Consider the following 15,927-nt stretch of genomic DNA (forward strand, 5'->3'; position numbering starts at 1 on the left):
ACCTGCTCCCTTCATTCTACAAATGAGGGCTGGAGGGGATTGGCTTTGAAGTTCCTGCCCTCACGATGTGCTGATTCTGTGGGCTCGCTCTGGTCCTACTGCTCTGGCGTGGCACGGTCTTTCCCACCTCCTCGGTGGCGAGGGCTGGCAGTTACCGTCAGGCACTCTCTCCATGAGAATGCATGTAACACTTTTCTTTGAAGGCAAACAGAACAGAGATCCAGTCATCAGCTCAAGCTGCGGGGGACTCCCGCTCTTCAGAAGAATTTCCACGTAATAACCAGGTGAGCCCGGTGGCCTGTCCCACTGGGCCGTCCCTTCCCCAGGCTCACTTTAATCGCCGGGAGCTGGAAAACGAAGGCACACGTCCTGCTCCCTTGCTGGGGCGACTGCATGTGACATTCGGGGGTCCTGTCTTCCCTTGTCAGGAGGACAGAGAGCCTCAGCAGAGACCACAGGGGCTGCTGTCCTTCGACACTCGTCTCTCATGTTCTCACGCCATCAGGGCTCCCTCTCCTCTGGCACCTGTTCTTTGGACCCACTTCTAACACGGATCGCCTCCTGGGACCACAGAAGGGGCTTCCCCTCACTTTCCATCGGGGGCCGCGGTCGGCTGGCGCTCCCTGCTCTGCCTGACTCCGCGTCCTCGTGCTTCTCACCAACGGCTTCCCTGCTTGCACGCGTCTGGAGCGGCTCCTCCTGGGCCCCAGATGTGAGTGTTGTGCAAGTATGTATGCATGTGTGTGTGTGTGCGTGCTCACATGTGACTATGCATGTGTGTGCCTCTTATGCCCCGTCTCTCTCCAGGGAAGCCATCCACGCCTGTCACTCACGCCAAGATCTTTTTCATATTAAACAACAGGAAGGCACCTTAACACACAAAGACCTGAGGTCCTAAGGCGGGTTCTGTCCACATCCACACACAGTAAGGCTCCTCTACAGCCTCCAACGCGTCCTCACTCTCCCTTTGGCTAGATTCCCTCCTCATGTTCCAGATCTTGTTGGCATTTTCTGTGTCTCCTTCCACACACGATTCCAGATCTCGATGTGACCTCCGCAGGTGGTCCACACTCCTTGATTTCCCTCCTCTCAGACGCGTCCAGGCTGTTACTGGTGCACATGTCTGCCCATCCCTTGCTGTCCTGTTGGGCAATCCTGTGGCATATGTGGCTGAGGAGCTCGGCCCCAGAGGTGGGCGGGCTACAAACAGCACCCCCTTCCTACACCCGCCTGACCACCGTTTTCACGCCTCACCTCCCACCTTTAAAATGGGAGAGACCTACACCACTTACCACAGGGTCGTGGAGGGCACAAACCAAGTCAGCTGGTCCAAGTGCGGTGCTTTGGACAGGAACATCAGACAGGCCCATTAGATGGTAGGTGAAAATTCCATGCATGTTCCCACCTGACCCACATTTTTAACATTTACTTAACTATTAATGCTAATAAAATGATGTCCTGTTAGATTCTCTTCCTGAGCGTAAATTATTCTTACACTGTTCTCTCGATGCAGTTGCAACCAAACTAAATTTTATAAAATGTCATTGAGTTTTAAAAATGGAGATTAAAATGCACTCACAGATTCTTTACTATGAGTAACACAAAGCAGAAAACACATACAAGATGTTTGAAAACACCTGGGTGGTTTAGAATTAACCTCGCTTTGTAGGACATAGGTGGCCTTCCGGGAAGATTGGAGCAAGGAAAAAAAGAGAGTAGAATGCAGAACCAGGCAGGGAGCGGACATTCTTACGGGACAGAGAATCTTATTTCTGATTAATTACAGACACTTTCCCCACCTCCGATTCCACCGTCCTCCTGCTACCTCGTGGTCTAATTAGGTGCCGTCCTCAGCAGTGTCCGCCCACAGGGACACCTGCACATGTCTCCTCCTCGGGGGGGACACCCGAGCGCATGTTTGTTAAAGCAAATCTAAATGTCCTGTGTGGCCTAAAAGAACCGAGGATTTTGAGAGAATACTTAGACTTATTTGCATCTTTGGTTCAACATCTAAATACCGTTTTGTTCATGGCAGGGTTTCAATAAATACTTGAAAGAGTGAATGGATGGATGGATGAGCGAATGCACAGATGGGTCTTTGAGCTCTGTAGTGACCGTCTGCCATGCTAGATGTTGTTATATCTATGACGACATAATAGTCGTGGGAAACTGGGTGAACGTGCATGGGACCTCTTGGTATTGTTTTTCTGAGTTCCAATGACTCATTATTTACAAAAAGTGTAATTTCCTTCTGGCTCTGAGGATGGAGTGTAGTCAGGGAGCTCTAAGTGAGGAGGAGCGCAGCTCCCACGTGGCTCACACGGCCTCATGAGCTCAGTGAAGCCTCACCTCCATTTTTGGGTCAGAAATTCAGCCTCATTCATTTCCAGCCTCTATGTGCCTCTTGGAGGCTGGCATATGTCAAACGACGAGAGGCTAGCGTGTCCTGAGATGGCTGGTGTCGGTGACGGCAAACGGCCCCCGTGACGACCCAGTGGGTTTATCTCTCTCTCTCCCTCCTACTCTTGCTGCTGGGCTGGAAGCTGCAGACATGGCATCTGTGTACTGCCTCCTCGCAGGCGGGGCCCGGGGCCACGCGGACCAACCCACGCCCTCCGCTGTGCCTCCGAGACACCAACATGGGAACTTAGAAGAGCGGGCTGCACATTCACGCCCCAGGCCAGGGGCAGGTCCCTGGGAGGCCAGATTACAGCTTGGGTTGAGCCTTTTCTTGGAAAATGTTGGTGATAGTCACACAATTTGTCTAATTAACCTTCAGATTGGTAAGTCAAAGGCGGTAGAGCTTGCCCAGGTCTCGGCTCCATGGACACGGCAGCGAGCTAGAGCACACGGGCACTTGCGATCGGCTGGAGTTTTCAGTGTTTTCAGCAAGAACTGCTTGTCTGAGCTGGTCCCTCTGTTAGGTGTTTATAATTATTAGCAACCTTCAGTGTAGTGTTCTGCTGCCGTGTCTGCTTGTGAGTCGTTGGCTTCACTTAAGGGTGTGTAGTGAGGCACATGTGGAACCTGAGGGTCTTCTGGGCTGTAATTTTCCAATCCCAGCTTTGAAAGCATCAGTGCATTAAGGATCAAGAGGGAAGCACCATACACCCACAGCTGAAGCAAATATGCTTTCACCCCCACACCTAATACCTCTGGTAATTTATCCACAATTTGCAGGAATAGTGGTATTTAATTGGTGCTGTTCTGCTCAGGATATTGTGTGAAATAACTGATGATACCGTCAGGGTAAGTACTCTACGATTCCTGGGTTATTTTTACATTTAGAGGGTGTTATTCTTTACAATTTGTGAGCATAAGCTCATAGTCTTCTCCGATAACGTCACTAATGTTTGGCGCCCGTCTGCTAGCATCAGGCTTTCTGCAAAGCGACAGTGAATTCCACGCGGTCTCTCTGCCCAGCTCTTCCTGGCTGGAGCATGGGAACCGTGGGGTGAGTGGGCCTGATGCCTCTGCCTGCCTGCGTGGGCAGGCGCTGAACCATTTGGGGGCCCTCATCCAAGGGTGCCTGGGACAACAGTCTCAGTTAGCTGTTTATGCTAATTACAGCTGGCATTCACTTTACAGCAAGTTTATGATTTGGTAGAGCCGAAATTGACACAAATATGCATGCTTTTTATCCTACTCTGATAACACCTGGAGCATAACGTCTCCCTTGTCAATTATTAAGCAGATTTTGGGCTTCAGCCTTGCTCAGGAGACTGGTTGATTACCGCAGACTATCCACCCATCATTCCCATGGGCCATCCACTACGGAACTGTATCTATCCGCCCCACATTGTGCTGAAAATGGGGATGCTTGTATGTAAAAAAGGCTTTAAGCTGAATTAACTCACGGCCTGGGGCGAACAATCGCTCATTGAGAAGAAACAAGTAAAGAGGTGCCTTCTGATGGGTTTACAGGGAGAAGTCCAATTCCTGAGATCCGGAAGGTATGCCCAAGCGATGAAGCAGGTAAACCTCGTTAGCCCATATATGCATCTTAGCTCTATGTTTATTCTACACGCAATTTATTATTAATCACATAACACTTAATTCAATTTCAGGTGTTAAAGGCAGTGTTCGCCTTTTGTTTATAAATTAGATCCACTGGACCGGATATATGATATTTTGGTTCCCTGCAGAAGGAAGATCCAAGTGGTTGAAAGACCGAACCGGGCTCGGAGTGGCTGCTGATTCATTAGTGACCTTGGTCAAACCACTGAGTCTCTTTCAGCTCCCTCCTCTGCACGGGGAGAACGATAATCATATTTACCGTGTGGGTTTGTTGTGGGATTATGCTTATCGAACGAAGGTGCCCAGGACAATGCAGGAAGCAAGCGCAACGGGTCCTCAGAGACGCTCAATCCCTTCCCCTGCTCCTCTGTCATTTTGTCCAGGCCCTTGTATTGCCCAGCAGCTGGCACTTCTCATTCTCGATGCCCACAATAAAAGTGGAGTGGTACAACCATCGCTAACTGGTACAACTCCTCAAAACCACAGAGAATTGGCAAAACTTCTCAAAACCTCAGTGCATCTGCTACTTTTCATTTGTCACAAACTACAGAGTTGTTCTAGAAGCCTCACATTTGGCCAGATAATCCTGGTTTCATCCTCTGAAAGCTGACCTTTCATTTACTGTGTCCCGGAAGCCATGCTCCAAAACCACAGGCGACCATCCAAGTAAATCAGCGAGTGTTCCACTCTTCTCGAGAGCCAGCTGCCCCGTTTCTACTTAACTCTCCATCTACACGACAAGCACCTCCTATGAGTTGCTTCTGACTCATTTTTTTTTGGTGCACATCTGCTTATGAGTCATATACAGTTGAAGAGGCAAACCCTTACACACAAAAACATCTTCAGAATCTAAAAATTATCTTGGAAGTCCGTGTTCTCAGTCAGAGGAATTTGCAGGTGAATTTAGCAGTCAGGGAAGTTGTGTCGTAGAATGGCACCAGGGGAGCCGGACGTCTTCAGGGAGATTCACGCCCGTCTTCTTGTGCTCATTCTCCGCACTCACATTCCCACAACCGCTGACACTTGCTTTTATTCCTGGATGAGTGAAAGTCATCTGGTGACAGCATAACAGTAATGACCGTCACAGTAATGGTAACTGTGATAAAAGCTAACATTTGTCACACACTTACTGTGTTAAACCCACCACGGTCTTAGATGATCAGATTTAATCGTCTTAAGAATTTTATGAGATAGAGAGGAGACTTATTATCCCCCCGTCTCTTTTAATAAATAAGGAATCAAAGGGACAGGGCAATTAGGTGAATTGCCCAGGTTCCCCAGCGGGCACTGGCGTCAGCACGCACTGGGGTCCCCCACACAAGCTGCTCCCCGTCCCAACACTGCGACAGCACGAAGTCATCCCCTCTCATCATCTCACTCCAATATCTACAAGGCACTACCTGCCAGGGGCTTCTGAGCTGTTTTTGATTATGATGCATAACATGCAATGCGTTTTACATTGGAACCGAATACACACATCACACACGCATGTCCACACACCACACACATGCACATACACACATCACACACGCATGCACACACACCACACACACACGTATGCGCACACACCACACGCATGCATGCACATACACACATCACACACGCATGTCCACACACCACACACACACGTATGCACACACACCACACGCATGCATGCACATACACACATCACACACGCATGTCCACGCACACACACGTATGCACACACACCACACGCATGCATGCACATACACACATCACACACGCATGTCCACACACCACGCACACACGTATGCACACACACCACACGCATGCATGCACATACACACATCACACACGCATGTCCACACACCACACACACACGTATGCGCACACACCACACGCATGCATGCACATACACACATCACACACGCATGTCCACACACACACACACGTATGCGCACACACCACACACATGCATGCACACACACATCACACACGCATGCACACACACCACACACACACGTATGCGCACACACCACACACATGCATGCACATGCACACATCACACACGCATGCACACACACCACACACACACGTATGCACACACACCACACGCATGCATGCACATGCACACATCACACACGCATGTCCACACACCACACACACACACGTATGCGCACACACCACACGCATGCATGCACATACACACATCACACACGCATGTCCACACACCACACACATGCATGCACATACACACATCACACACGCATGCACACACACCACACACACACGTATGCGCACACACCACACGCATGCATGCACATACACACATCACACACGCATGTCCACACACCACGCACACACGTATGCACACACACCACACACATGCATGCACACACACATCACACACGCATGCACACACACCACACACACACGTATGCGCACACACCACACACATGCATGCACATACACACATCACACACGCATGTCCACACACCACACACACATACACACGTATGCGCACACACCACACGCATGCATGCACATACACACATCACACACGCATGTCCACACACCACGCACACACGTATGCACACACACCACACGCATGCATGCACATACACACATCACACACGCATGTCCACACACCACACACACACACACGTATGCGCACACACCACACACATGCATGCACATACACACATCACACACGCATGTCCACACACCACGCACACACGTATGCACACACACCACACGCATGCATGCACATACACACATCACACACGCATGTCCACACACCACACACACATACACACGTATGCACACACACCACACGCATGCATGCACATACACACATCACACACGCATGTCCACACACCACGCACACACACGTATGCGCACACACCACACGCATGCATGCACATACACACATCACACACGCATGTCCACACACCACGCACACACACGTATGCGCACACACCACACACATGCATGCACATGCACACATCACACACGCATGTCCACACACCACGCACACACGTATGCACACACACCACACGCATGCATGCACATACACACATCACACACGCATGTCCACACACCACACACACACACACACGTATGCGCACACACCACACGCATGCATGCACATACACACATCACACACGCATGTCCACACACCACACACACACGTATGCACACACACCACACGCATGCATGCACATACACACATCACACACGCATGTCCACACACCACACACACACACGTATTCGCACACACCACACACATGCATGCACATACACACATCACACACGCATGTCCACACACCACGCACACACACGTATGCGCACACACCACACACATGCATGCACATGCACACATCACACACGCATGTCCACACACCACGCACACACGTATGCACACACACCACACGCATGCATGCACATACACACATCACACACGCATGTCCACACACCACACACACACACACACGTATGCGCACACACCACACGCATGCATGCACATACACACATCACACACGCATGTCCACACACCACACACACACGTATGCACACACACCACACGCATGCATGCACATACACACATCACACACGCATGTCCACACACCACACACACACACGTATTCGCACACACCACACACATGCATGCACATACACACATCACACACGCATGTCCACACACCACACACACACACACACGTATGCACACACACCACACACATGCATGCACATGCACACATCACACACGCATGTCCACACACACATGCATGCACACGTATGCGCACACACCACACACGCATGCATGCACATACACACATCACACACGCATGTCCACACACCACACACACACGTATGCGCACACACCACACACATGCATGCACATACACACATCACACACGCATGTCCACACACCACACACACACGTATGCGCACACACCACACACATGCATGCACATACACACATCACACACGCATGTCCACACACCACACACACACGTATGCGCACACACCACACACATGCATGCACATACACACATCACACACGCATGTCCACACACCACACACACACGTATGCACACACACCACACGCATGCATGCACATGCACACATCACACACGCATGTCCACACACACATGCATGCACACGTATGCACACACCACACACATGCATGCACATGCACACATCACACACGCATGTCCACACACCACGCACACACGTATGCACACACACCACACACATGCATGCACATACACACATCACACACGTATGCACACACACACGCATACACACACGGACACACACGCACAGTTTCCTTGAACAATACTTGTCCTTATTATGTGTGATATACTTTGACATTTTCTATTCTACACATTCTATACATTTCTGTTTCTTTTTTCTTTTAAAAAATCGCTGGTAAGAGAACCATTAACTTGAATTCATGGCCCATAAGTGAGCTACAACCCACAGTTTCAAAACTGGTGTCATGTAAATATAGACGACTAGAAAGATGAAATGAAGTGAAAATCCCTTACTGGCTTAGGAAGAGTCAGTTAAACTGTATCTTCTACTATTAAACAACACATCCATCACCTTATTTCCTTCTCTCCCATATCTGTTTTCCACCCAAGATGGCAAAAACCATCATTTACTTATTTTAGAAGTTGCCGGCTTGAGTCACTACTGCAATAAAAGTGTCATTTCAAAAGGAACAGCTTTGAAAGGTGAAATAAAGGCTGTTATTCAAATTTGCCTACATGTGTGCGTGTGCATACAGATACACGTGTGGAAATATCTCGCTTCCTTTCAGACAAATGGATTTTCTGGAGGAATGGACCTGTGAGCAGGTGCATTGCAGAGATGAGAGGGTATCTGGGTGGGAGGTGGGAGGCAGGGGCTGGATGCCACATGTGGAGGTTCAGGAGGCCCGCATGTGTCTGGTTGGGGCTCCAGTAGCAAGAGGAACGTCGGGCTGGGGGCTGCACGCCCTGTGAGAGGGGTTCTCTTCCCTGATGGCACAGGCTCGTCTCTTCTGCCAGTAGACACACTCAGCATCCCCTCACCACGTCCGCATCTTTTCCTCCCTCGCATCAGTGTTCCCTCGCAACATCTACTCATCCTCCTGGATCCCAGGTCCAGCTTGGACCGAATTCTCAAATAAGCCCCAAAGCCCAGCGGCACTTCTTGTTGCCGTTAGTCCCATGTTTTTAATACTTATATTATTCAGAAGGAGTCCAGCAAGCTACTTTTTGATTAGTAGTTTGAGAGGTTTTTTTAATGATTTCAAAGCTAAAATAGAATCTTGTGAGTTAAGTTTTTTTTTTTGCTTTCTGTGTTTATTATCTTTTTTTTTACAGAAACCCCTCAATTTTAGTGCAGGTCAGGGGGAGGGTATGGAACAGTGGTTCTCAGCGAGGGAGGGTGGCTTGGCCCCGAGAACACAGGGCGATGTTTGAGGCATCTTTGACTGCCACACTGTGGGGTTTGGGGGTGCTCCCGGCATCTCCTGTGCAGAGGCCAGAGATGCTGGGGAACACAGCAGCCTCTGTCAATCATCCTGGCCAACGTGGAGAGGCTGAGGCCGAGAAAGCCTGGTCTGGAGCCAGCAGGACAGAAAGCAACAAATGAGCTTCCCCTTGAAACCCCTCGCACTCTCTCCTCGATGCCACTTTCCCTCCAGAGTCTAACTCACTTCTCTCTTCCACTGTGAAGGGATTATGCTAACTGAACGTATGCACTTCACTTTCCTTCCTCCGTGCTCAGCTTGTACCTGTGGAGAATCATATTCACGCATCCTCCCAAAGGCTCCCTTACGGGGGAGAGGGTTTTTCTCAGTCTGCAGGATCCTGGGGATGGGGACCGTGTCTTTCTCACGCTCGGGAAGTATTTATACATCACGCACCTCATCTCGTCCAGTCCGTCTCCAGCAGGGCAGGGTGAAAGCGCCAGCGAGCCCATCCCAGCCTGCGGTCACACACATGACCTTTCCGCACAGAACTCCCTGAGGGGCGTCCACAGCTTTCCAGAGCCATCGCGTCAGCTCGCTCCTTCCAGAGGGAACGCTGCGCAGGCCAGCATTTGGCTCCATAACCAGTCCTCTTTTTTCCGGAATGCACTGAGGTCCCGAGTTCACACACGGACATGACTGACGTGCTGAGAGCTGCTCTCACGACTGCTCAGTCGGGGTCCAGACGACACGGTGCTCACGCAGTGATCCTCAGATCAGGCGGCTCTCCACACAGTACACTTGGGCTTCTCCGCCCAGCCACTTCCCACGCTGGCCCGTCCAGTCGGAAAGGGCCCCGTCCCCACACACGGGCCTCTCAGTGCTCAGGTGATTGGCAGCGGGAATGGCCTCGCCGCTCCTCTCTGGAAAGCCTGCCAGCCCTCTGAACCCGAGCCTCTGCCGCCTTCCTCCCCATGTTCTCTGGTTCCTTAGCCTGCGCTAATTCCATCTTTGGCCGCCTTTTTAGAGAATATTGTCAATGCCCCTCGAACTGCACTGACTTCATTTTCTCTTGTACGTGCAGCAGTTCTGTGTTTGTTTTTCCCTCCTGACTCCTCCACTCTGCAGAGCTTGCCATGTTCCAGGAGCTTGCTGGTCATTCGGTTGGTGCATCCCCCAGAGGAGAAGACAGTAGGTGTTGTTTGAATGAATGAAGTCTGCTGTAGACAATGTCTGCGTCCTCCCAGAACCCATATGTTGAAACCTAACCCCCAAGGTGATGACATTAGGAGGTGGGGCCTTCCAGAGGCGACTGGGTCACGAGGCATCAGTGTCCTTATAAAAGAGACCACAAGGAGCCCCCTTGCTCCTTCCACCACGAGGACACAGCAAGATGCTGGCTGTGAGGCTCCTCACCAGACAGCACATCTGCCCGGCCTTGGTCGTGGACGTCCAGCCTCCAGAACCATGGGAAATCAATGTCTGTTGTTAATAAACCGCTCTGCCTATGGTGCTGCAGCAGCCACGCACGCAAGGAGGCAGGAGTGAATTTATAAGATTTATTGTTTTGAGGAAGGGAATCAATCCGGGAAAAAGTTCTATAAATCATTTGGCAGTGACCAGGCTAGGAAACTGTGCAAGTCAAAAATTGATATTTAGGAGAAAAGCTAGAGAATGCATTCCAGAAATTTAGATGAAACATCCCAATATCCTAATTTCCACAAATATAAATATTAAGCACTTTAAAACTGAATTTAGTTTGCTTGTATAGAAATAAAGTTTTGACATGAAATTCTCCAATAAAATGTATCTTTTGGAGTCCTCTCTTGATTGACGTCTGACCTTGCCTATTCTCCAGACCCTTCCCCATTTCTGCAGCACGGGATGACAACTTCGTGGATGTCACACGCTCTCCCCTGTGGTGTCTGAATTCCCACGGGCAGTGGGGTGAGAGCGTGTGGATGTCCTGAGGGGACTTTGAGGTGAAGGGGGATTGGGAGAGCGCAGGAGAACAGGAAGGTGGGGAGAAATGGAGCAATGGAGGGAAGGGCTCCGGGCTGCTGAGATGCAGCAAATGAAGACATTGCTGCGTCTAGACAGAAACAGCACAGCACTGTTGCCACTATTTCTAGAAACTTCCAGAAATTTCCCTGAACGAAATAAGTGTGGATGCCCATAAAGTTCCACGTCTACAAGATGGCCAGGGGTGTTTATGAAAGGACACAAAAAATAAATTCCACAAAGGGGAGTTCTTTTTAAATATCATAATTACTAGGAGACATGCATGCAGGTAAATGGTGTACAGACCTTAAAACGATGCAGTAACATCCTACTACACAAACATATGTTCATAACATATGTGCCTGTCCCACAGACGGCTCTAAGGATTGGTAGGTACTACTTTAATATTCAAGCATTTTTAAAATTGCACGTGCACGCATTTTCTCAGCGCCGTGTGTCATATAATACGTGCCTAATATTCTTTGATTGCTCATTTAATCTGCTATTTTTTCATTTCATTTTTCAATTGACATCATTTCAAAATTTGGTTCAATATGAAAGTCCTCATAAATGCTTATAGATCACCAGTTCTTTACAACTGCTTTAAATATAACATTCAAGAGATTAAAGAAAAGCCATCCTCAGAAATAACATCTTCTACAATGAGCCAATGTCACAAAATTACTGGTAGAACAATTTAATTTTAGTATGTCTGAAGGTCTTCCCTCTAAACGTTTCTTCTGGAAAAAGTGGGTTTATCTCTTCCATTGTGGTCATTTTGAATGTGTTACATTAATGTACTTTTATCACTGACTTTAGATTAACTTTATGGAAACCTTCCTTATCTTGCTATAGTCCACGGCCATTTCCTCATGGTAAAATTACTTCTCATACATTACATGACACGAGCGCAGAGAATGCAGGCGCCCTTAAAACGTGATGGGCAAATGGTGTGGATATGAGGTGCGATGTTCTTGTTTCTAAAAAGATGCCTTTATGCATTTATCTGTCACTACAGAAAATTTGAGGTCTTTCAGTCAATGTCACTCACCTTTCCTCACAGCTCTTAGAAACTGAAGCCAGTTGGAAAAAAAAATGATTGGTATTTTGAATGAGACCAGAAGCAAATGTTACCTCATCATTTTACGACTTTAACCTATACCACGCTGTGAAATGTCCCACGGTATTTTGGAAATGGTAACTACTCAGTCCACTATAACAGCATTACATCATTATAAAGTGTTTTTAATTTTAATTTGTGCAGTAGAATTATAGGTCCACGAATCTGGAACGTGGAAGAGCCTTTAAAAATCCATGTAGTTTAACCCCTTCAATTTGGAGATGAGGATGCTGGAAAACTCAATTTGGAAAAATAAATGTCTAAAATTATGACATTCGTTCCTGGCTGGTTATTATAATAACCTGGGAATAGAAGGCAGACTTTTTCTCCTCACTCTCCCCCTCCTTTGTTTTTTTCCCTTTCCATTAATTATCCTTTCCTACGCTTTACATCCGTGCCCTCCACCCCGGGGGCACATTAGAATCACACAGGGGACTTCAAAGGTGATTGATTTCCGTGCCCCACTTCAGGGGAACGGCACAGACACGGCATGGGGGCCAGGCTCAGTATGCCTAAATGCTCCGCGAGTGACACTGACGGATGAGGATGAGGGGTGGTCACTGGGTCTCTGCAGTTTCTGTGGCAGTCTGTCCTGCACCATCAGAGGCCTAATGTCGAGTGCCCCCACTGTGATGCACCCCCACCCACTCACCCCCACCCCCAGCAGGAAAGCTGGGCAAGGCAGTCGAGAACGCCTCACAGCCAACAGTCACCACATCCTCTCGTTTCTTTCTTTCCAAATTGCTAAAATCTGACTGTTTCTTCTCATTCTTACAATCACCAACTACCACCGCATGGCCGGATGGGACTGTGGAAACAGCTCCCTGAATCCTTTCTATCCCTAAACAGTATGTGGTTCCTCAAAAAAAAGTTAAAAATAGAATTACCATATGGTCCAGAAATTGTACTTCTAATACCCCAAAGAATTAAAAGCAAGGTCCTGGAGAGAGATTTGCACACCCATATTCCCAGCAGCAAGATTCACAGTAGCTAAGAGGTGGAAGCAACCCAGGTGTCCATCAACAGAGGAACAGATAAACCAAACGTGGTCCATCCATACAACAGGACAGTGTCCAGCCTCAAAAAGGAGCTGATTCTGACACGTGCTGCAACATGGATGAACCTTGAGGACGTCGTCCCAAGTGAAATAAGCCAGTCACAGAGGGACAAGGATGGCACCATCTCACTCACCTTAGAGACCTAAGAAAGTCAAACTCACAGAAGCCGAGAGGGTTGGTGGTCACCAGGGTGGGGATGGGGGTGGGGAAATGGGGAGATGTGTTTAGTGGGAACGGAGGTTCGGTTTGGGAAGATGAAAGAGATCTGGAGATGGATGGTGGTGGTGGTTGCACAAGAATGTGAATGTATTTCATGCCACTGCATGTACACTTAAAAAATGGTCAAAACGGTAAATTTTATGTTATGCATCTTTTACCACAATAAAAAAAAAGACTTCCCCCTGTGCCATCTAGCCAGCACAACGCCACCCAGGAGACGTTGTGACCCCCTCATTCCTGTCTCCATCCCTCTGTGCTCAGTCCATGTGGCTAAGGGAAAAATTTAAGGTCCTAGTCTGGGACTCAGCGGTAAGAACATGGCAGAACCTGTGACCGCATCTTAGCTTCGTGCCCCACGCTCCTCCCCTGCATCCCCCTGAGTGAGTCAACCCCAGGGTTCGCGTGCTGACTGACAAAGGCCTCTCCCGGAGGTGGACTGGCACCAGCTGGGCTCCACTCCCCCCATCCTTCTAGAAGGTGAAAGCATAAGCCCCAAATTCTTGCCTGCCACAAAAACGTGGCTTAAAGATGCACATTCCTCACTTATTTTGGCATGTGCCCCTCATTCTAAGACTGTCACAGAAAACAATGGGCACTACAGACCCACTCAAGAGAGTAAAAATTTTTCAGACGCAGGGCAAAACACAGGTGAGCCACTTTTGAAGCCTCAACGAAAGAAAAGTGAGGTGAGCCGTATATCCAGTGGAAGCCTCTTTAGACCTGCTTACGGGGGGAAATTGGTAGTGACAGACAGCTTTGCACAGTGAGACAAAAATAATTAACTTGTTTCAAAAAAACTCATTCAAAAGGAGATAGCCAGTACTCCTTTCTAACAAGTAAAAATAATTTTATTGGCATATTTTCAAGTGAAGAGAGCCTTGTTTAGAATGTCAGGTTAGAAATAAATTTCGAACTTGACCACAGTGGATAATACACTGTCATTCTTTTAGAAATTGAAAAGTAAACTTTTTTTGCCTCTAATTTTCTTTAAAAGAAATCAGAGCTTTACACAAATGGACTTTCTCAATTTTCAACATGATTTTTTAAGCCAGTCAAACGGGCAACAGATCCATTGGCTGAAGATCTGAAATAAATTAAGAAAAACTCAAATTTAAATATAAGTCGAACTTAGGATCCATTTCACAGCCCTGAGGGTTGTGACAGTATGTGGCCATGAGTGACCCGAGACAGGGAGCCGGAAATCGTCAAGGCTGGCGAATAACCCCGTCCCAGAGTCTGTGGGAGGGTTTATTTTCTCACTGTTTGACGTTGAATTTATTCAACACTTCACAGTTCTAACAGAAGCATTTGCTCCTTTTTCTGGAAGCATGACTCCACGTCAACGATGACAGCCAAATACAGCACCGGCTTTATTGTGTCCGTGGCAGCGGAAACATAAAACTTCCGCATGATTTTAACTAGCACTGGGGAAAATATAATTTGACAGTAATCGGAGCTCCCTTGAAAGAAAGCACATAATTGTCCTTGGCATCCAAACCACAGGGTTTGCTTGGCTCGCCTAGAGAAATCAGCTGTTTTATGTCAAGTAATAGAGTTGCTTGAAAAAAATGCAAATAAAAGAACTTATTCTTCCTTATAGTTACTTAGAGTAAATTGCCATCATGAAGGAGAAAGGGGAGAGGGTCCTTGTTCATTTGTAGGCATGTATCAGTTATGTTAATAACTGCCTTAATTAATAAAAATAATTAGCTGCCTTAATAATTAATCCGTGATGTTCTGGAGTGAGTGTGATCTTACCTGCAGCTCCCATCATGCTCATAAATCACCATTAAAAAATCTTTTTTACCACATCTTATTTAGTTCTTATTGCAACACTCTAAAGTCAAACATTTGCTCGAAACGTTTTTGTGGGAAGGTTCACCAGCTCCTGACGCGCAGACGGTCACCCCAGCCCGGAGCGTGTCTGGTTACCACTACTCTCTGCAGTAGCCGCGATGGTGTTTGTACGCTACCTATGTCCTCCTCTGTCGGCCCCGGAAAGCTGATGCCTGGCTGGACCAGGTCCCCGGCCTCTTCCTCTGCAAAGAGAGAAACAGAGTCACTGTTTAATAGGTTTCTGGGGGGGC

At 48.2% G+C, this 15,927-nt stretch overlaps 1 protein-coding gene across 5 annotated transcripts in view; it reads right to left on the bottom strand.

Moving 5' to 3' along the window:
- Positions 1–15,927, bottom strand: part of DLGAP2 (DLG associated protein 2) — an 823,888-nt gene that overhangs the window by 144,355 nt on the left and 663,606 nt on the right. For all 5 annotated transcript variants that reach the window (XM_070499944.1, XM_044760599.2, XM_044760596.2 and 2 more), the window contains exon 5: positions 15,814–15,879. In XM_070499944.1, coding sequence (XP_070356045.1) covers positions 15,814–15,879 — 66 coding nt within the window. The remainder of the gene's footprint in view (positions 1–15,813; positions 15,880–15,927) is intronic.

The sequence above is a fragment of the Equus asinus genome, chromosome 27, assembly GCF_041296235.1.
Source record: "Equus asinus isolate D_3611 breed Donkey chromosome 27, EquAss-T2T_v2, whole genome shotgun sequence".
Classification (NCBI taxonomy): Eukaryota; Metazoa; Chordata; class Mammalia; order Perissodactyla; family Equidae; genus Equus; species Equus asinus.